Source organism: Pithys albifrons, chromosome 4 (genome assembly GCF_047495875.1).
Source record: "Pithys albifrons albifrons isolate INPA30051 chromosome 4, PitAlb_v1, whole genome shotgun sequence".
In the NCBI taxonomy this organism is placed as follows: Eukaryota; Metazoa; Chordata; class Aves; order Passeriformes; family Thamnophilidae; genus Pithys; species Pithys albifrons.
This window is the reverse complement of record NC_092461.1, coordinates 3,581,758-3,605,148: the sequence shown is the minus strand read 5'-3', so window position 1 is coordinate 3,605,148 and position 23,391 is coordinate 3,581,758. Positions and strand designations below refer to the sequence as shown.

The window sequence follows — 23,391 nt, the reverse complement described above, 5'->3', positions numbered from 1 at the left end:
GTTAAATGTTGGCTTTGTTAAATCATTAATTATTAATTTTGGTAGCAAGCAGTCAATTATTTTGTTCATCTGTCACTGTTTCAAGCAGATGTAAATATTTGGCTCTAGGGCCACTGTGGCTCCTGATTCCTGCCAAGTGAAGCAATAGGAGATCATATTCTCCAAGAATGTCTCAAATAACCTTTGTCACCCATCAGAGAGGAAGAACAAGGCCAGACCAAAGCTGTTGACCAGCTGATGCTCTCCTAAAGCTCAGGCTGCTTTTTCATCTTCCAGATTCACAAATTCTTTGTGAATCTCTTATAACAGCCAGAAATATGCAACTCTCTTGACCTCTGTTCATCTCAACTTTTACATGGAAGTTCCAGTGGCTTTTCCAGTGGAAATAAATTTAACTAACAGCATTATGTGAGGATTCTTTGTGTCACATGTCAAAGGTTATGCAATAACAAAATGTAGGGTTTTTTTGTAATCAGTATTAGGGAGAGTAGGCAGAAAAACTACAAAGGCATTTGTGGGCTTGAATCTTCCTGAGAGCTCCTCTGGCTCTTCATCATGACTAGCCCAGAAAAGCAACCAGGTTTCTCAGAGAGAGATGGGAAAGGAAAACCAGACCAACTCAGGGTTTAATTGAAGAACAGAAAGAATGTACATTAAAGTTTCACACACTTCCAAATCTTCTAATTTCCACTGTTACTTGGAGCTACATTCAGTAGCTCTAAAACCAGGCAGTTCTTTAAATGAACAGGAACCACATACAATGTGTTGAAGAGATAAGTCTGAACTTTGGTAATTAATAATATCAACAGCTTTTCAATTCAGGTTCTTTTTTATTTTTTTCCCCTGGACATCTAAGCTCAGAATTATTTGAAGGATCTGGTGTTGCCTGTGTTGAGGAACTATTTGTAGAAAGCCCTCATTTTCCTGAGGAAAAGCAAACCTACACATCCTCCCTGGAGCATATTCCGTAAACCAGCACGTTGGGCACCCACAGAGATTTTGGGGACCTGCAGGTCTCACTGTGACCTGTGCAGACAACCTTTTGCTGTGCTGGCTGCACCACCCTGGGTATTTCTTTGATGGGCTGTTCTGCCCCTCTCCCTATCCCCAGTGAAGGTACAATCCCTGTCCTTCTCAGGGAAGGTCCAAATCAATGCTGAAGCAATTTCAGAAAAGATTTATGATTTCACAGGCTTTAGGATGCCATTTATGTGCCCCTGATTTAATAAATACAAGCTCTAAGGAGTTCAGATGCTTATTTCTGTAAATTAAAAAGGTTACAGCACTTGCAGATGTATCACTTCATAAATATTCCTCTAGCAGTGTTCACTGAGCACCCTACTGAGGAACAGATTTCTTGACTTTCTCTGTGTGACAAATGCCAAATTGCCTGATACAAAGACCAGAGATCCATTCATTTCCAAGAAATTGTACTAACTTTAGAGAGAAAGCTTGGACAAACAGGTCCTTATATTGAAGGGACTTTTTGTATGTTCTGCTTCTCATATACTGGTGACATTGCCCACCCACCTCATTCTTCAAGTGGTCCCACTGAGCTCCCTGAAAGCAACTCAAAGGCTCCAAGTGCCACAACCTTCCTGCTTGTAAATTCACTTCCACTTCCATCACCTTGGAAGAATCCCAGGCCACAACCAAAATTTGCTAACATAGGAGTGAGTTCAAAAGTTAAACCTCAAGACATCTACAATAATGTTTAATATTTCTTCCCACCTTAACTGTGTTTTCCTTTCCAGAGGTGCTAAATACCAGAATTCTGCATTTACTTGGAGAGGGAGTCTCTCCAAAAGGAAAGGTGGTTACCCACGTGCACAGTGATGTGCTTGAAAGGCAGATATGAACTAAGGTGGTTTTTTAAACAAAACTCACATTAAATCCACAAGAAAGAAATATTTCAGTCTCAAAGATCTACATTAAAATCCTAAATGAATATTTTTATTATATCTCTTGAATTTAGAATAAAACATATAATTAAACTGATGAAACTAAGTAGCAACACAAACTGCTGAGATTAATTGTGGAAATATAAAGTTCAACTTATGGATGTCAATAGACTAAAATAAGTTAGCAGTGACATGGTTTAATCTACCCTAATGGACTCTTCAATATTCAGAAATGGGACTATATTGATCATGCCATTCATATGGGATAAAAAGAGGCAAAGCTCATTTGTGGCCACATTATACCCTCATCACTCCTGACAGCACCACCAGCTTATTTAAAACAACATTCAAACCGCACATTGGTTTCCCTTGTGGCTTAATTCTCATTATTCACTGAACTCCTTTTTACTAGAAACTGACTGAAGAGCCAGATTCTGAGCTCATTGTTTGCTCTTTTGCTGACTACGATGAACAGCCTTCTCAGTTTCCAAGCCCAGCATTTCTATACACTCAAAACAGTTGCAAAATCAAACCAGGTCAGGGATGGGGAGGCAGATGAGTGAAAAGAGTGTTCTCGTGCTCTTCAGAAAGAATGAGACTGAAAATTAATAAAAGATTTGCTCATAGCCTGTAGCAACAAATGACATCAAGCAAACATGTGAGATAAGTGTCCCAAAACAGAAAAAAATGGGAAAAAAAAAGAAAATGGATGTATATTTGAAACATAAGGGTTTAAAGAATGTTGCTACTCCAACTTGAAAAATCATAATCCTTCACAAGAGAAGAGCCATGAGCACCAGTAAAAAGAATTTTCAGTTCATGCTGGTAACAATAGTAAGGATACTGTCCTGGTTTTTCTGATGGATCTTTTGGTTTTACAACTCCTCTGTCTTGCTTTTCCTGGTGGATCAAGACAGTGTAACTTGCCAGTGGTTCACTGAAAACCACTGCTGTGAGAACCACAGCTCTCTGTCGTTTAGCTACCTCATTTAGCCATGTAATTTTATCACTTTATTTATTTTTGGTTAAGCTGATACAGTGGTTTTCAACTTGTGGGACAATTATGCCTCTAGTCCATCCACAGCTTCTCCTGGAAAACCACCAAGAAAAACTGGTCTCTTGCCAGTTGACTCTAATTTGCTCTTAAGGGTCTTCAGTGAAAAGAATTTAGTGGATAGCAAAATTAGCAAGAGCTAAAGCTTATGATCAGTTCTGATTTTGACTTTAAATGGCTGAAAATATAATGCATGCCCTGATTAACTGTACCAATCATTAATTACATTAATTGGTACAACATGGACCTCAAGTCTGTTATTCTGAACTCATCTGGTCAATTAAAGAGCCCTTCACAATCAGAATTTTTTTTTTATATGAGAAAGTTATCTAAGATTTTCTTGGGCAAACATGATGGATTTTACTTTGGTTTCCCACACAAATCATTCTATAGCTTTTTCTGGCATCCTGGGGAGATCAGAAAATGCCATTTCACTGGGTAACCACGCACTGTTGTTAGGGAGCAAACTTTTTATCCCTTGGTCTTAAATGGTCCCTGATCAACTGCACTACTTTTCAATCATCTACTGAGGGGTTTACTCAGGAACTACTTCCCATGCAAAGAAGCCCCATGAAAACAGGTTATGAAGAACTCCTGACAGCCTTGAGTGCTTCTGTTTCTGATTTCTTGTGTTCTGACTGAGGAAATGCCATATGGAATGTTCTCATTACATATTCCCACCACCACCCTCCTAAATTCACAGGTGCACATTCCTCATGCCAGCAATGCCCAACTGAATGCCCAGCACCATGGCATGGATTTTTTAATACTGCCTGGTTGGCTTTTGCCTCTTCCTCACCTTTTTAAATAAAGGAAAGTGCTTTTTACTGGAATGTCAGTGTCAAAAAACGAACAGCCTGATCCAGCTCCCATCAAAATGAATGGAAAAACTCCCACTCTTTCAGTGGGTGGTGGTGTAGGCTCACAATGGAGAGGTTGCTCATGGTAAAGAGCCACCTTTATTTCCAACCAGGTGTCTTACAGACAGACCACACCTGCACCTGACCCAATAAATCCTGCTTGGTTTGAAAGCCACATTCAATCCCCAGGCCACAAGGGGAGTAGTCCTTGGGAACAGAGCAATCAAAAGTCATAAGACACCTAAAAATGTTATTTTTTTCCTGAGTTAGGTATTGGCTACATTGTGTGCAGTGCATTTCTATCTTTCTTGTCCTATCAAAGTGAACATTCTTTACTGCTTAGGTTATGAAACATCTCCTAGTACATACAGAGTGAGAAATACATCTGAATACAGAGTGAGAAATACATCTGAATTAACATTAACAAAACCAACTTTAATACTGATAGACCCCAAGGTTCTTTTCTGGGTAATGATTTTATTTTATTTTATTTTCACTTTGATGGATAGCACTACAATTTCCCACACTAGTCTCTTTCTTTCAGCTGAGTACATTATGTATGCTCTAAAAAAGGGCTGGTTTTTTTTATCCTTTTTTTTTTTAATGCATTCTGTTTTTCCCAGTCCTGCAGTAGCTACTTGGCTTGGTGTTTATTTCATGTGGCAGAAAATACCTCTCTCAGAAATGCAAAGGCAGCCTGACAGGGAGCTTCTCTCTGGGCATGTTGACATCATCCTCCTCTCTGAGCTCTAATTCAACTTTCAACACAATGCCTAAAACCTCACAGCCTCTGAGCACAAAGGATGAGCACGAGAGCACCCTGGTGCACTCTGCTGCCCTGTAAGCAAATTGCCTTGTTAATGAGGAATCAGTCAAATAATGGCTTTGATAGTCTGCATTTAGATTAGCTAAGATAAAGTGCAAAAGTGGTGGGTTTTTTTTGTGTAGCACAAACAGCAGCAGCACATCCTGTTCAAAGTTCAGGGCTGTGAACATCACTGATTAATTCTTTAACATCTCTCACATGAAAAGGCAGCATGAAGCTATTTCATGTGTCATAACTACTTTTTGGATAAATAGGAGGGAGCCAGGACTTTTTTAACTTCCCTGATAACCCAAACCAGACAGCACTTTGCAAAGTGCATCTATACCTCATAAAGGTATCTCCTGCTCTCAGCTGCCTGTTTATATTCACATGGACTGTACCTGGAAGAAGGAGAGGAGAATGTCAAAGCTTTCATGGAATAGATAAGGACAAGAAACTGTGTATGTGTGGGCTGAATATTGCTTTCTCTGCTCATCCTGATAAGAAGTCAGTGCATGCAGAGAGAGAAGCCCTGCAGACTGGATGATGTGCTGTCATAGAACGGATTGGGTTGGAAAAGACCTCTGAGGTCATCAAGTCCAACCCTTGGGCCAACTCCAGTTCCTTTACCAGATCATGGCACTCAGTGCCACGGACAATCTCACTTTAAAAACCTCCAGGGATGGGGAATCCACCCCCTCTCTGGGCAGCCCATTCCAATGTCTGAGCACTCTCTCTGCAAAGAAGTTTTTTCTGCTCTCCAACTTCAATTTCCCCTGGCAGAGCTTGAGCCCATCGTGGCCCCTTGTCCTATTGCTGAGTGCCTGGGAGAAGAGACCAACCCCCACCTGGCCAGAACATCCCTTCAGGCAGTTCCAGACAGTGCTGAGGTCACCTCTGAGCCTCCTCTTCTCCAGGCTGAACACCCCCAGCTCCCTCAGCCTCTCCCCACAGCACTTGTGCTCCAGTCCCTTCTCCAGCCTCGTTGCTCTTCTCTGGCCCCGCTCCAGCCTCTCAATCTCTTTCCTGAACTGAGGGGCCCAGAACTGAACACAACACTCAAGGTGTGGCCTCCCCAAGGCAGAGTCCAGGGGAAGGGTCACTGCCCTGGGCCTGCTGGCCACGCTAGTTTGGATCCAGGCCAGGATCCCATTGGCCTTCTTGGCCACCTGGGCACACTGTTGGCTCCTGTTGAGCTTCCTGTCCCTCAGTCCCCCCAGGTCCCTCTGCCTGGCTGCTCTCCAGCCACTCTGTGCCCAGCCTGGAGCGCTGCAGGGGGTTGGGGTGGCCAAAGGGCAGGACCTGCACTTGGCCTTGTTGAACTTCATCCCATTGGAATCAGCCCATCTCTCAAGTCTATCCAGGTCCCTCTGCAGAGCCCTCCTGCCTTCCAGCAGGTCCACACTCCCTCTCAACCCTGTGGATTGCTTGTCTGTGCTACCTTATTTGTGCAGTCACACATGTAATGAGTTGCATCTCAACTCTCTCCCAAAAAGGAGCCAGCAAACCAACAGCCATTTCATTGCTGAATGTTCCAAGGTGGTTGTCTCTCTGAGCTCTGCATTTCAGCAGCTGGAAGTTGATGGAAGAGAGGAGGGAAAAGGCATCCATACTTTTATAGTTTTCCATTCCAAACTAACTAGCTTGGGTGAGAGAAGAGGGAACATAACTGAATCACACAGACAACCTGTTCTTTCAACTGGTGGGGTTGGGAGGTGAAAAGATCTTTACAAATAAACAATTTTTTAGAAAAGGCAAGTATTAGCTTATGTGTTTGACAGAAGGCTGTAATCATGCTCTGGTCTGTACCACATAAAATTCTAAAATATGGAAATGTTACATTATCTATCCTTCTCTTGTAGAACTAGTACATCCTCTTCTCATCCTGATGTCTCATCTGTTACATTATTCAAGCTCAAGCCAAAGTATTCCTCCACTTGAGATATCACATAAAGAAAAGAACATGAAGAAGCTCATAATAAACACATCACAAACCCCTGCTTCTTGGCCTTCTAAAACCTTGCTTGTTTTGCTTTGACAAGACAAAAGAGCCCACCAAACCTGCTGGACCAGCTTCCTCTCACAGGGCACATCCTGAAAGTCTTCCACAAGCAGCTCTTGGTTACCTCTGGCACATTTCCTGCAGTGCTGGATGCAGGTGGGCAAAGCAAGGGGACTGTCCTACCAGCTGTGCATAAGAGAACTGCCTGTGCTGTAGATCTCCAATCTGTTTTATACTGATTTTGGATTTCCCTCATTCTGACAGAATTTGGCACATTTGCTGAGGCAGATTCAGAGCTGTTATGACCTGTAATAGATGGTGACAGCCTCCAAGATATGGCATGTCAGGCCAAAGACACCTGGTTGGTACAAGTCCTTTCACTGACTTCACATGCTCTGTTAGTTATGGCACAGACAACAGAAAGTGGTTCCATAAAATCTGTGCCTGTGGGGGACTCTATTTCGTGGAAATACCCACATCATCCCCAGATCTTATTCCACAGTGACAGGACAGGGAAAGGATCTCAGCTGTTTAGAGTGATTTGTTTTAAACAGACTAAGTAAAAACCCTACCATGCTCTCTGTCTTTTAAATGTGGTTTCTTCAGTGCAGTTGCCCTCAGAGATTCAGCACTGCACCTTCTGTAATTTGAATAAGAAATATGCTGCTCTCAAGACTGAGCCTCAGCAGAACTCTGATAAACTGATCTTTGTAAAACCCACCATGCTGCTGTGCTTAACATGGCCAGGAGCTGGCTATTAATTCTTTGCTTTTTATTTTGTTTTCTTCTCTTAAATAGACTATTTAGAGTACAGCACACAGAAAAAACAGCCATGAGGCTCCCCAGCAGATGCCAGTTGTGTCTGTATTCTTCCTTTTGCCAGGAACACAAACCACACAATCATTACAGCAATCAGCACAAGACACATCATGTTAAATCCCCCATTTCTTTAGCTTAATATGAAGTCTCTTTCTCTCATATTACCATTCTGGTCCATCAGGTATGTGAGGTTTTTTTCAAGGCAACAGGTGTTTTTTGAAATAAAATACAACCTCCCCTTCAGCTCATTCTGTGAAAGGCACAGCAGCTGCAAGGATAATGCTGAGGGGACACATGGTCTGTAAGACACCCAGAAGAAAAATATTCCTTGTTCCCCTTGTTAAGGTAAAGCACAGATGTTGCTTCAGTGATAAGCACGAGCATAAGGCAGCCACAGTCTGCTGCATGTTGTAAATTCAGAATCTAAGATTTCAGAATATTTAGTGGACTGCAATCAGAATCACCAGTGTCTTTATGGAAGGAAAGCTGATGCCATGTCTAAGCTCACAGTCCTCACAAATGCTCCTTATCTCAGTTTGCATTACCCTGTCATCAACTGTATGCTGGGGCCTATTCACAGACTTGGCAGATAAATTATGAATAATCTTTTTATATGGACTCAATTATGAGTATCAAATAGTGACAAATGCATGAATTAATACCCTTAATGATTTAAACATTTACAGATAGTGTATATTAGAAAGGTTTTAGTCATTTTAGAATGTTAAAAGCAATACTTTTCCCTGTTTAGTGTTGGTGCTAAGGCTATTTCTGGATCACTCAGATCTAAACTGGTGAGAAATCAACTGCAAAATAATGATGTCTAATGAATGCAACAACCAAGCAAGAACTGATCTTTTCCAGGGAACAATTCTCTGCTCACTCAGGTTGATAATTCCTCCTCTTACCCTCCCACCTCCCATTTATTAATTTTCCCTAATTTCTCTGAGAAACAAGATAATTACTTTTTGTCCTAGCTAGAAAATTAAAAAAAAATCCTGCTTTTGGTAAAATTTGAATAGGAACATGAAGAGAATTTACTGTGCATAATGTAGTGTTTGTACATACATTGTAGTTTAGAGTATAATTGTTTAGGTTTTTCAAATAAAAAGGAAATGCAGCATTTCCTTAGAATACCAAAGATCCTCCAGAACTGCCTGATCTCTTTACCCTCTCCTGTTTTCTAGGCCTAACTAGGTCAGAAACTCTGCCCTACAAACATGTAACACACAAAAAAGTACACAGATTAATCCAGTCATCCTGCTCTGTGAGTGGCCTGGTTGCTTTGGCTGTCTGGAAGAATATTTATGTTGCCCTTGCAACATGAACGTCAGTAGCTTGTAGGACTGAGTGTTTTCCTGGCTACAGTGTTTGTCACGTGGAGGAGCAGCTGCAGTCAAATTGGAAAGGTGCACACAGAATAGAAAAGTGTTTTTTGTTTTTTTTACAAAATCTGTGTTCATAAGCTGTTGGTAAGATGAGTCCATCCCTTGTCGTTCTGTCACCACCAGTTTTAGAGAAGACTGGCTTAAAAATTAAAAATGAAACACAAGTTCTGACCAGAAGAGGTTCATAAAGTTAGAAAGTATTTTCATGAGGAAAACGATGCCATAGCACTTCTTGCTGTAACATGTAGTGAAAAAAATCATTTAAATGGCTGACAGACTAATTACTTTAGTTTGCTATGTTGCAAATGAAAGAGCCATAAGTAACTAAAACAAATAATAAAAAGAACAAAATCTCTGCATTACTTGGTATCATGATACACATGACTAGAAAACAATCATAAGAAGTTTTCCTTGCTTGGGCCCACCCAGTGTTTGCTGCTCATCTGTTGACAAATGTTCTCAACCACGTCCCTGTCATGTAGAAGCCAACATGACAATTCCAACTGCTTGTGACTGAGGATATTTATATATTTTGCATACTGTGGTCTTCAACTTAGTGCTGTAAAAGGCAAGCAAACTCTTCTTATGAATCCACAGAACCTTTTGCCCTTCCTGAACCAGCTGTACTCAGTGTGGTTTGCCAGGCTACTGCTACTGCAACAATTAATAATTCAGAGTTAATTCTGCTAGTGAGACTATGCTCCACTCGGCACTCAAGGCTGACCACACATTCTGAGACTTGTATATTTATATAATTGGGAAAAATCTGAGTAAATACTCACATGGGTCTTCACATCACCCTCAAGGATCTTGCTGTTCCTGAGAAACTCAGCAACACTTCCATTCAGCAGCCTGTCAAAGGCCTCAACATAGGGTGCTATGCCTGCAGAAGATGATAATTCCATTAGAATGGGCTCATAAAGGACATAATTCATAGGACATCCCTGTGTAAGAGATGCAGGAGGGATATCACAGAAACAGAGGGGATTGCTGTCCCTTCATTTCTGATTTGTGAAATCAGTGAGAATGGATTTATCATTACTTTTTGTTCTAGCTAGAAAATTTAAAAAAAAAATCGGTAGAATTTGGATAGGAACACAAAGAGAATTTACTGTGTGTAATGTGGTTCTTGTCTTAAAATGATAAGTGCTAAAATAAACATTTCTCAGTCCTTCAAAGGTCTAGAGACCTGAGAAGTATGATTGTCTTAACAAAATCCTCCTGTTGTACTTCAACCAAATATTATCCACTAAAAAGAATCTGCACGGTGCTCAACAACTATTTTTATACTACCCACCCATTCCTGAAGGTCTTTGTATTGTTTGGTGGCTTTTAATAGCAACCAATTCCATTTCCAGTAAGAGAGTCCTCAGAATGGGTTGGCAGTAGATTTGGGCAGTAAGATGTGGCTTTGTAATCTTATTCTGTCATCTCACCTTGCAAAACTGGATCAAGAAAGCTCAAACAACTCTTCTAGATGACACATCCCAACAATTATATAAATGATATACACTGTAACATTAAGAGAATAAAACAGCTATTTTCTATATCTATACAGAGCAGTTTCCTGCTAAAGCAGATAATCAGAAAATGGAGATGAGGCTCAATTTCATATGCACCTGGCTCCTGCATGGCTCTTTGTGGTACCTCTTAAGACAGCAAAAATAATCTTTCCTTGGATGCTTTCCAGCCCTCCCTGACTCCCTGACATACCCTCACATCTCATCTATGCCTCAGAACCTTTGCCAGACCCAGCATGAGTGACACACATGTGAATTTATGGCATATGTAGGATCTGAGAGACCAAGGTTCAAATTCTTCCCAGCCTCTCTCCCTCATTAATGAAGCCTGAAGATTGCTCTGAAGAGGTACCAGGATTTCCCCAGAGAATCTGCTTTAAGTTTCTGGCACTGTATGACAGTTGTGTCCAAATTCATAATCTTGAAAACCCTCTTTTTATTGCACAAGAAACCTCTGGCTCCTTGACAGAAAAAAAACAAACCCAGGCTCTGGCAACTGCAGTTTGCAGTAGTCTGTGTGAAAAAGAAAATGTACTTAGTCAGCTAGGTGGGATTTCAAGGCTCCTTTTGTTCCTCTGATGTCACTCACCTTTAATCCTGAGGAATTTCTGGGCTTCCTTCCATACTGTTTGTGTGTAAACCCCTCAAATGACCCAGTGTACAAAAGGTTTTAGCTGTGGAGATGCTTCCCAAAGCCCATTTATGTTGTCAAAATCTGTGTGTTTCTCCAAAAGAATCATTGTAAACTTTTATTTCAAAGCAGAGTTTTACCCAGCAGTTCCTGAAATGGCAACTGTCCTGTGCAAAACTAGAAAGCAACTCTGCTATTTTTCACTATTCAATACAGATACCAACTCCCAGGAGCATTTACTAGAAATTGCTGTGGGTTGTGCAGAGCAATTGAATGATTTATTTGCAATCCTGCTGTTGTAATGCCATTTAAGAAAACAGTGAACATACAGGTCATCCATCCTCATTATTTTGTTGTTTCTGAAAACATATTGAGTGAAAAGTCAAGTTGGCTTTTTTAAAAAATAGTTATAACATCACATGGCAAGTTCTCTCCTGAAAGAGAGAGAAAGCAGACCTGGTTCTGCAATACTGAGCTCTGGATAAACAGAGAGATTCACCTAAATGGGCTCACTACAGAATTGAAGTTTGTGTTTCTGAGAAATGTGCATCTCCAATTAGTGATTGATTGATTTGTCAGTTTTATTTCTCCGGGACTTTGCTGTGGTTTAACACCTGTCTGGGTTCTCTCTGGACTGTAAGCACTTTATTAGTCAAGCTTCTTGTGACTGTCTAACTCATCTGCTGTGGAAGAGATTTTGGAAAAAAAAAAAAGAGCTCAAAAGATGCCAACATAAGGCCATGGATGTGGAGCTCTCCATAGTGAGCAAATGCTTATGAACAAACTCATATTTGATCAAGGATATTAAATAATTAAATGAAATGGGTCTGCACTGTGAAATTCAGAGAGGGCAAATAAACACAGTGTTTATATTGGTGACTTATACAGAAATATTTAGGCTGTAAATTCTGGGGATGCTTCATTTCTTCTGCTCATTGGGTTCAAACAGACATTTTCATCTGCTGAGTTATGTACAACAATATAAATGCTAAGATGGAAAGAGCAATAAAACCTCAGATGTGGACAGCATTTGTCAGAAACAGTCAAATCTTGACTTTTCTATGTTATATTAATTTAGAATTATGTGTACGGCAAAGCTTGACACATAACATTGCTAAATTTATTTTAAAAATATTCCTTTATTTTGATACAGAATTTGTAACAAGTGGGACTGCATTTCCTCTTCTAAAACAAACACATGCACCACTTGCAATTTTTAAATAACAGAGAGATAGTATTTAAAAAAACCAGACTTACTTCCATTGACTCCATTGATGCCATCACACTCCATCCCACCAGGTCTGTGTGAATCTGAAAATAATGATTCAAGTCGAGTCACTGCTCTCTCCAACCTCTCCATCAAACCATGAGTCTCTGCCATTCTGAAAAAATCATAAAAGACAGAAGCAATCTTGGACCCCTCTAAGTAAACTCCAGGGTTCACACCACAGTTCTGCTCACCCTGTGGCTTTTTATTTTTTAAACTTTTAAGGTAAAACTCATATATTTTAAGCATTTGATGTGAAGAAGCTGACATAGGGTACTTTGTTTCTTTGTCAACAGAGAGTATGACCAACACTCAGCTCTGGTTTTTCATTGTGAATAACAGATTTAAACCACTGCTGGTGTAACTTTGGAACATCTGCTGTGGACAATTTATGACAAATTTTTGTGTGTGTTCCCAATCAGATACTGAGAGGGCTGAAATACTTAGAGAAGAAACTACTAAAAAGTTATGCCTACAATGATTTGCATCAGCCATTTACAGAGGCAAAAAATACAGATATAATTAATATTTGGCAGAAAGCAAGACTTTATATGTGTATTTGATTTTTGGAAAGGTACATTCTGAAATTTGTCTGAGTCTTTGATCATGGAAATATAGAATTGATTGGATTGGAAAAGACCTCCGAGATCACCAAGTCCAACCCTTGGTCCAGCTCCAGTCCCTTTACCAGATCATGGCACTCAGTGCCACGGCCAAGCTCAGTTGAAAAACCTCCAGGGATGGGGAATCCACCCCCTCTCCAGGGATGGGGAATCCACCCCCTCTCCAGGGATGGGGAATCCACCCCCTCTCCAGGGATGGGGAATCCACCCCCTCTCCAGGGATGGGGAATCCACCCCCTCTCCAGGGATGGGGAATCCACCCCCTCTCCAGGGATGGGGAATCCACCCCCTCTCCAGGGATGGGGAATCCACCCCCTCTCCAGGGATGGGGAATCCACCCCCTCTCTGGGCAGCCCATTCCAATGCCTGAGCACTCTCTCTGGAAAGAATTTTTTTCTGCTCTCCAACTTCAATTTCCCCTGGCAGAGCTTGAGCCCATCGTGCCCCCTTGGAACTCTCAGCCACTTGATTGAAGACAAGAAACTAAGGTCTATTCTTCTGGTAGAATTTGACATCACTTTTTTTCTTACAAAAGGATATGAATCAGTCCTTCCCAAGCTTTTTAAATCAAGCACTAATTAACCTAAAAGAAAAAAAAAATCCAGAGGCCTTTTTGTGCAGAGCTGCTACAGTGCTTTTGATTTAAAATTAAACAGAAATTAGGTTAAATTTTTAACAAGTCACACACTGCTTTCTTTCCCCACAATGTGATTTTCTGCTCTCTTCCATGTGTAAGGATTGACATTTTTTAATTCCCTCATACCTGGAATATGTGTGTAAATATTTCAGTTCCTAAAGAACAGCTTGCTAAAAGTGCTGGTATTTTGGAGAGATTACATCATGATTGTAAGTTCCAATAAACTCAACACTACAAAGCACTTGGCAACCAAAACAAACATTGCTGCTGAGTGTCCCCAGGGCCAGTGGAGGATACCTAGATGTTATAATAAAAAAATAAAGTATCGTGAAAAGAAATGGTTTTACTTCCAAACTACTAATTCATATTAATAAAAAATAATAGTAGTTTTATTTTTAAATTTAAATGTAGAGGAGATTAGTTACTAGGACTGTGGAAATACATGCAGGACTCTGGTGCTGAGTCATCCTGCCTGTCAAACACTTTACTCTATAAATATAATGAGGTTTGTGTTTGACCTAAAAGTGAAGCAGAAGATTTTACAGCAATAAACCCTTGGGAGAACCATCCCCATGAGAAAGTTTTGCCTGAAATTTATGGGGTTTTCTTATTTACATGAAACAAACAAACAAAAAAACCCCAAACCAAAAGAGGATGACACTTGACAGGATGAACACAAATACTGTCAAAATTCAGCCTCCTCTCCTGTCTTCTGTAGACATCATGTCTGCAGTGCTGCTGCCTTTTCAGCTGTGTATTTATACATTCATGAGTACATGGTATTTGCATCTATATTTACATATAGTCATGCACACACAGGTATCCCTGTCATATGAATAAAGTGCAAGTACACTTTGTCATCACTGGATATAACACTGAGAGAGCAAATCAGGTGTACACACAGAGCAACAAGGCTGGAGAAGGGACTGGAGCACAAGTGCTGTGGGGAGAGGCTGAGGGAGCTGGGGGTGTTCAGCCTGGAGAAGAGGAGGCTCAGAGGTGACCTCAGCACTGTCTGGAACTGCCTGAAGGGAAGTTCTGGCCAGGTGGGGGTTGGTCTCTTCTCCCAGGCACTCAGCAATAGGACAAGGGGGCACGATGGGCTCAAGCTCTGCCAGGGGAAATTCAAGTTGGAGAGCAGAAAAAACTTCTTTGCAGAGTGCTCAGGGATTGGAATGGGCTGCCCAGAGAGGGGGTGGATTCCCCATCCCTGGAGGTTTTTCAACTGAGCTTGGCCGTGGCACTGAGTGCCATGATCTGGTAAAGGGACTGGAGTTGGCCCAAGGGTTGGACTTGATGATCTGGGAGGTCTTTTCCAACCCAATCCATTCTATGATTCTCTAATAACCTTAAATTTACAGCTCCCTTTACCATCAGCTGACTATGTGTCTATCTTGCAAACAACACTGGAATAAATGTCACTGTTCAGAAGTGAGGACTCCACAATAGCATGAAAACTCTCCATCCACTCTCAATCTAAACACTGACATCTTTGCCTATATTTAGGGATTCACATATTTGGTTCATATTACAACAACCTTCAGCACTTTCTTGGCCTATATTCAGCTGTTCATCAAATTACTTATTCTACTCTGCGTGGTCAAACAGATACCACAAAACCACAGCTCAAAAGGAGGCAGAACACAAACCACACAGCTGGATGCTGTGAAGATCCTGTCTGTGTGATGTGGGATCACAGCTTATATTATAAATAAATAATAAGACTGGTCTACTTACAGCATCGAGTAAAATCTTGGCATGTTAATGAAAAGAGAATGCAAATATGCCTATGGGATGGACACACTCCCATAAAGCACATTGTTACATCAAGAGAGATTCTCTACCTCATCTCTACTAGGGATTTCAATTAAAGTTCTGATCTTGAAGTTGATTATCAGGGTTAATCATCTCTCTTTTGCTGGATTTGATGCTGACCACCCATAAGGAGTTAAAACTGCTTCAATTCCATGTATCCAGTTGTTCTCTTGGTGGAGAAATACACTATCCTTCTTTGAAAAATAAGGTCACCTAAGAGCCAGGAAAGGTGTTAACACACATCCACTGACAAATCATTTGAACACTGACATTGCTAACTGTATCCTGTGCATGAAAATTAAGACAGAGCATCCACAGCTCTGCCCTGTTTCCTGTTAATCATGAATTTTCTGGAGTGCTACAGGCACGTGGTAACACCACCATCTGTCATTTCTTCCCCAAAAGAAGTAAAGGCAAAATCAGGTAGAATGCAGCACACTGAAGCCCAAAAAGCAGATTTCTTTTTATAGACAGGCCTTGGGAGATCACTGCTTCTCTTCCCAGCTGTCTCAAAGCACCATTTATCTCCTATCAAGAGAAAAAGCTTGGCTGCAGACCAACAGTCTCTGACACACTGATCCCAAACAGCAGTCAAACTGTAAGTCAAAACACACAGGTACTATTCCTGTTACCACTGGATGTGACCTATGACAGAGGACCATATTGCTCTACCTCAAGAAGAAATAAACTGTAATGAGCACACAGGGAAAAGCAGAATTGTAGCATAAGGGGGAAAATAAACACAAGATGACTTATCAGGCATGTAAAAATGGTGGGTTTGAACACAGGAATGGTGCTACTTTGTAAAGTCAAACATCAGCAAGAGATAGTATAAAGTTTCACAGTTTGTTTTACTTCCAGGACTCTTTTAATTTGAAAGAAAAAGAAACTACTTGTTAAATTATTTGGGGTTTTTTTCACCCTAAGTACCAGTTCTTCTAAATCCATCTATCATCTGAAAAATTATGCCAGGTCTCACTCATGCCCATCATCTGAGATGCTACAAGTCAGATTTGGTTTGACACTACATCAAAAAAGGGCAGATCCCTAAACCAGAAATAGGCAGCAATGCAGCATTTTAACTGTATCTACCACTCCTACACCATTTGGAAAATTACAGTGTTATTGGAAGTACAGCAGCCTGTACATGTGCTCTCTCTTTTAAGTCTTTTAATAAATTGCTCCTGAGATATGAAATAAAATATACAGAAACCAGCTGGTACTATCAGAGAGCCAGTCATGAACATTTTATAGCTCCAAAGCACAGTGTCCTCTGGGAGTCCTTCTGTACAACTTATGGCAACTTACATCAAGGGAGGGGAAAGGAACACACATTCCTGACCCTTCCCTCAATTTACAAAAGCATCTTATGGCTCTTCATCTCTGAAACACACCCACAGCTATACCATAATTCAAACAGAAACTCCCAACCTGTGTTGAGCAGGCAGTTTTTCTGTAACCTTGGCCATGAGACCCAAATTCCTGTTCAGCCCATGAAAACCCACTGGAGTTTGGGGTTTCAGGAGTTGCTCATTCCCAAGCAGGGCTCATAAGTAGCTTGGCTGAGTGGTGATGAGGAGCACCTGATGCTATTTGGGTAACTACCAAAAAAGATCCTGGGAGGAGAAGGCAAAGGGAGCATTGGATAGGGAAAAGGATGTGTTGGTAGAGCAACAAAAACATTACCTTGTATGGTTTGTGTTTTGTCTCTCATCAGCTGTATGGGAGGAATGTAAATAGAGGCTTCTCAAACTGAGGTCAAACTGGATTAGAGCAAAGACCTCTCAGTAGAGCCCTGTGTGAGGAGAATGATCTGGGTGTCCAATCAAAGCCTTTTTTGTTGTTTTGACCCCAGATCTGCTACAAGTTTATTTGGAAGCAATGTACTTTTATGTGTAGGGAAAAAAAAATATTTTTCTTAAACCTAGTTAAAATAGGTCATCTTATATATCAAACAGTAAATTTTGACCTTTTTTGTGTTAGAACTGACAAGGGTTATATCTGGAGTAGCAACAAATCAAAAAGAAGTCTGTGTGACTTCTGCTTTGTGTGGATGGGTGGGCCATTTTGATGAATAAGTTGTTTTGAAGTCTTGCTCTGGTATACTCATCATAAAACATTACTGTCTATAGCTCAACATGTGTGTTAAAGCCACTGATATGCTATGAATGAGCCCCTTATTGCTGCCCAGAACAGTGAGCTGCCTCAATTATCTTGTGTGTGGACTTCTTTCTTTGGCATCTACTCTGTGTTTTTAAAGGGCTATTTTTCATAAGCAAAAAAAAAAATTGTGTAGAAGAGGAAAAAGCAGGTTTATATTGAACCTCTTCCTTTTATCCCAAGTTTTTTGCTTTGTCTGGCTTTATGCTGTTGGGACCACAAAGAATATTTTTATGTTTGCATCTGGCTCTTCTTTTGCTTCTCTCCCTCTCCCAGTGTCCAGGCTGCTCTCCACAAAATCATGCAGGAAAAAATAGAGGCATTTCTGTACCCCACTGTTTTAAAAAATTACAGAACTGCTTTGTAAAACAATCTCTACTTTGACAAGTACCCCTAAGACTGTTGATGCCTTTTAGCTTTCTTATCACATCCAGTTTAGTCCCATAATTATGGGTGAGCAGCTGCACACATCGAGCTGCATGTCCACAAGTCAGTGGAATAACAGGATGGATTTGTGGTTAGGCCCCTGATAATTTAATATGAATACTTTAAAATATGCCATGTGTTCATGTATGTGCTTAGTATCTCCTGGAATATCAATTCCCTTTCTAATTATATGTAAGTTCTGTGAAGAGATTCTATTCCTTGCTAAATAATTTTGACTGTCATCAATTTTGTGATCGCAAGGAACGAGTTCATTATTTCATGATACACTGAAGCAGTCAAGACTTGACAGTCTGTCTAAGCAGGATTGACTTAAAATAACCAAGGCAACCCAGTTTCTAAGTACATTCTCCCATTCTTTTTAGGCTCCCTTTTCATGTCACCACTGCTCATAGTCTTTTGTCTCAGCTTTATTTGCTTCTCTCCCTCCAATGAAGTGTGAGAGTTTTAGTATCTCTCCAAGCAACAGAAATGCAGCATTCTTAGCCAGCCACCTCATTTACTGTGTATTAGTTTGGGGCTCTTCACGTAATCAAGCATCCTAAAGGCCTCACAAGCCATTTAATTACCTGTCACAAGTCCAATTTTTGTATGTAAGCAGCCTGCCTGGGTGAACCAAGAAAATACTCTGTGCAGGCGTTGATTTTATTAAAGTGCTTCAGTTCAGCTCATAATAACTGGACAGTAAGACCCTTCATGCAACAGTTCTAAACAAACTCAACTCTCCAAAAGGGTAAATTCCAAAAAGTACAAACCCTTATGGAGTGTTTCAGTACTTCATGGATGTGAAGGAAAAAAGCAAAGGAGGAAGTTAAAGCAAAGAAGTTAAAACAAAACAAAGCCAGCTCTAAAAACACAAACTATGGAATTACTCCTGCATAAAAGACAAGACTGGAGTTATTCAGTACCAAGGTTAGTAAAGAGTTTGTTTGCTGTGCTGGTGGCCTTTCACAAGCTTCCACACACTACTTCTCATGCATATCCATTTTGTGCTGAAGCCTGAAGAGATGGGCTTGATTTCAGCCAACTGAGCTGATGTTCCTGTTCTTCCCAGAACATCCTGCTGCAATTATGATGTGATCTACAAAAGCTGAGGCATCTGATTATTTATCCCTCATGAAACCCAGAAATACCAAACTAGACCCATCCTAGAGGCTTGTAAAGTTTGACAGGTGCTTTAGGGGTCCTAGAGCTGGTGGGTGAATTATTCTGTTGTTTCTTCTCCCTAAACACTGGCAGATTATACAAAGAAGTGAAAATGATTCTTTGCATTCCTTCAAAAAACCAAATTAATTAAATATTTAAACTAATACAAAACATTTAATGCACAGTATGCCTTCTTGGAAAGATATGACACTATTCAACAATGTAGTTGAGCTTTTTCCTGGGTTTTTTGGGGGTTTATTTTAACATACAATACAAAAGCATTAAGCCTTTGATTCCCATCAGACTACTATTGGTATTTTAGATTTTACAAGCAACTTCTTTAGCTGTTCCCTTAAAAATTGTGGGTCAGACAGAGCAATTCCATTAGCATATACTCAGGAAAGTAGTCTCAGTGGGACCTTTTCAGTAACAAGAAGTCCCTGAAATTTGAAGTCAGAATACCCTTTGTGCACAGGTGAAAAAAAGATGGCAGTATCTGTATGGACTATGGTGGTGTCTGTGCCATAAGGTGACAAAAATCACAGAGATTTAAGAAACCCCAAATCCCAAACTCTTGATGAATTATCTGAATCAGCTTCATCTCTGCCACAGATGCAGCTTTTGTCACTTCAATGGACACTGCCCAGCAAAGGTGCTGCTGTCCTGGTATAGTTCTAGCAGTGACATTCTGAAGAACAGCTGAGCCTTTACAGTTCAAAACATTTCATATCTGAAGAGTCAGTAAACCTTATCTAACCAAAATTAATTGTTTTTCAAAAATATGCAAGCAATTGGAACTCTGTACCACGTGAAATGGCAAGTTCCCAATTGTTTCCCCCATTGCAAATATGCACTTTAAGTAATAGGGAAAGAAATTAAAATTATTTATATATATTAGGAGTGCTTCATCAAGCAAAATCTTTTAACCAGTTAATAGCAAAACAGTGTCTGAATAACTGCAGTAATGTGTGCCTGATTTATTGTGTTTCTTTGCTTTTGCCCCAATAAACCTGATAAGCAAAGAATGTTCTCTTTCATGCAGTCAGATGTTCTAGAAGGCAGCAACTGCAGCTATTGAGTTTGCTGCTGTTGCACATGATGTTAAAGCCCTTGCAGAACCACAAAGAATATTCTTTAACATATCTGGCAGTTTCACCATTTCTCTCTTTAGAGTTCAAACCAATCCCAACTTTATTGTCACTGACAGGCCACAGATTGAAACACACAAAGATTATCTGACTTGCTCCAGGTAATGTTGCAAGTCCATGTCAAGGCTGAGAGCTGAATACAATTTGCTCTCCAGCCTTCCTTCCTGTACTACCTTTTCCAGTACCTGGTAATTCAAATTCCCATGAATATTAGTCCTGGGAGAATTTTAATTATTTTTAAATTTTTTTTCTAACTTGGGGTGCCCAAAGTATTTTGCATGGTTAATAAAAATTATGCAGTGCACTCAGAAAATCCACTGATGAGAGGGGATTTAATACATGTAATTTTAGTGCTCTTGCTGCTTATAATATACCAAGAAGTACTTTTCACCACAGCTGAAAAAGAGTAATGAAAACATTTACATAATAAGTAATCAAAAAGAAACGCTAGGATAAAAACTGCACAAAAATTAGGATATCCAACTTACAGTAATGCCTTAATAGCCCAGCTTTGAGAGTACTATATTGAGTTTCAACATATTTTTCTACCACTTTGCTGTTTGAAATGATGTTTAAAGTTACATTTCTGAAGTAGGACAAGTTTCCTGATTAGAATTTCACAGAACAATGAAACATGGTAGTCCATATGCCATTGCCACTCTTGCCTGGCTTAGAAATAACTTGATAAAAATCTGCAGGTTTATCCCATTCTGCCCCCTATTAAACAGATCCCTACCAACTATTTCCTAATGGACAGGCCCCTGTCTAGCATTTTTTCTGACATTTTCCATCACTGGAAAACAAACACGTTTAGGTAAGGCATATAAAGAAAAAATTCTTCTTCCTCAGATAGTCTTTGTTTTTAAGACTGCCCCTGCACATTATGAAATCTGAATTCTACTTCATAGAAATCCTCACTGCTGATCCTGTAATGCCAAGATACAGATCTACAGCAATGGCCGAAGCGAAGGACAGGCTGCAAATTTTTCGGTGGGGTCATGAGTTTCCCTCGGCTTTGTCCTCGCTGTGTCCCCGGGGGGTTCTCCTTCCATGTCAAACACTGCGAAATGCGGGATGTCGAACTCACGGTCCTGCCTTTCCGCCTCCCCCCTGCCCACTCTTGTGTCTGGAGTATCCTTTATATGTATCTATGCCAAGGTGTATGTTATGCCTCCAGATCGCTCACCCGAAGATGTTAATTAACCTTTTCTCTGGACTAACCCTGTAGGCTGCTCTGCCACCTCCGCCACTCGCACACCTCCGGCTCCAAGGGCGGGGGATCCAAGGACTCGGCTCCCAGCTGCCCGCCGCACCGCCTTCCTCGGAATTAGATCATCTTACGCTGATTAAGAGAGTCCAAGCCCAGCACAGCTGACAGCCAGGTCTGCATAAACCCAGGGAATGTCTAATACCCGGTGGGAAAGGCGCGCTGCCCCCGGGCACGGCCGGAGCCCCCGCGGGGGTGGCGGGGTCGGCGCCGCTCCAGCCCCGCAGAGGATGCCCCGCACACCCGCGGTATCCGTTCGGTATCCCCCCGGGTCCCCTCCTCCCCTCGTACCACCCAGGGGAATGCAGGGAAGGAGGGAGGGGCAGGGAGAGGCTTTCGGAGCGCAGGTGGCAGCAGGGCAGCCGAGGGGCAGCGCTGCTCCCTGACCCACATAGCGCCGGGGGCACTGCCCGTCTCAGGCTCGGCGCTGCCGCCCCGCACCGACCCCGCAGCGCTGTCCCCATCACTGTCCCCAAGATGTCCGTCCGCTGCTGCTGCTGCCGCCGGGAACACAGCCCCGGGCCCGGAGGGTTCGGGCCGCTCCCCGCATCCCGCCCCTCCCGCCGCCGCCTGATCTGAGTTACCTGTTTGGATGACCCGCGTCGCCTTTTTTTTTTTGCCCCCTCCTCTCTGCAATGAAAATCCACGGCCGGTCACTCGCTCCCCCCTCCCTCGCCTCGCCGCTGCTCTCCCTCCTCCTCCTTCTCTTCCTCCTCCTTCTCCTCCTCCTCCTCCTCCTCAGCGGGAGCCGGTGCCAGTCAGTCAGTCAGTCAGTCAGTCAGTCGGTCCGTCCGTCAGTCCCATCAGCTGCCCGGGCAGGCAGCGAGAGCAATGCCCGGCGGCTTCCGGGAGTGCCAAATAAAGACAAGTCCAGAAAGGGAGAGAGACGGTGGCAGAGATGGAGAAAGAAAGCAAAAAGTGGGTGGAGTGTGAAAATGCAGAGAGAGAGGGAGAGGTGTCTGACGGCGGCGGCTGCGGGTCTGTGGGGAAATAAATGGTGGGAGTGGAGCATCACCCGAGGGGCAGCGGAGAGCGCTGGTACCCGGGACAGGGACACCCGGGACAGGACCACCCGGGACAGGGCCACCCGGGATAGGGACACCCGGGACAGGGAGACCCGGGACAAGGTTACACAGGGCAGGGTTACCCGGGACAGTGACACCCGGGGCAGGGACACCCGGGGTAGGGACACCCGGGATAGGGACATCTGGGGCAGGGAGACCTGGGACAAGGTTACACAGGGCAGGGTTACCCGAGACAGGGACACCCGGGACAGGGACACCCAGGGCAGGGACACCCATGGTGACCTCGCTTGTCCATTGGGCACAGTTTGGGACAGTGGGAAGTGGGGGAAAGGAGAGCTGTGGAAACCATCAGACTCTCACCTGAGGTGGCAGGGAAGGCTGAGGGCACACCAGGATATTCCGTACTCTGAGCCAGACTAAACAGTGCCAAATGACCACTGTTTTCAGTGTGACCACAAACTCAGGATTTCTCCTCATTTTATCCCAGGGGACATCTGATGATCTTCCTAAAATCTGCTTCACCTCCTCACATCAAACAAGCCAGATTCCTGAATGAAATGTTGGGACAAGACCAACTCACGGCCTCCAAAGGAACACTTTGCTCTTAATTGGAAGAAGCATTTATTAGATAGTGATAATAAAAGTACACCAAATGTATTTTTCCAGTTGTGCAAGAATTGGTTGCACATTTCTCTATCAATAGCTTATTTTAGAAGACTCTGAGCTTCATTTCTGATGGTTTGACAACACCACTATAAAATATGGAACATGAGGATTTGTTTTAATTGTGCAGCAACTAAAAGTGGGCTGAGGAAAGTCATATTTTAACAGGAATGCCATAGGTAACAGCAGCTTGCAGGCCTAAAGTCAGCATTAAAC

At 42.0% G+C, this 23,391-nt stretch overlaps 1 protein-coding gene across 4 annotated transcripts in view; it reads right to left on the bottom strand.

Annotated features, from left to right (window-relative positions):
- The window catches only part of CAP2 (cyclase associated actin cytoskeleton regulatory protein 2), a 67,235-nt gene extending 44,813 nt beyond the window's left edge, over positions 1-22,422 (bottom strand). Inside the window, exons 1-3 of one of the 4 annotated variants that reach the window (XM_071553227.1) lie at positions 22,072-22,422; positions 12,238-12,362; positions 9,612-9,712 (exon numbers count right to left, since the gene is read on the bottom strand). In XM_071553227.1, the coding sequence (XP_071409328.1) occupies positions 9,612-9,712; positions 12,238-12,361 (225 nt within the window). In that variant the 5' untranslated portion in view covers position 12,362; positions 22,072-22,422. The other 3 variants (XM_071553228.1, XM_071553230.1, XM_071553229.1) reach the window with 3 other exon arrangements.
- Positions 22,423-23,391: the final 969 nt, after the last annotated feature.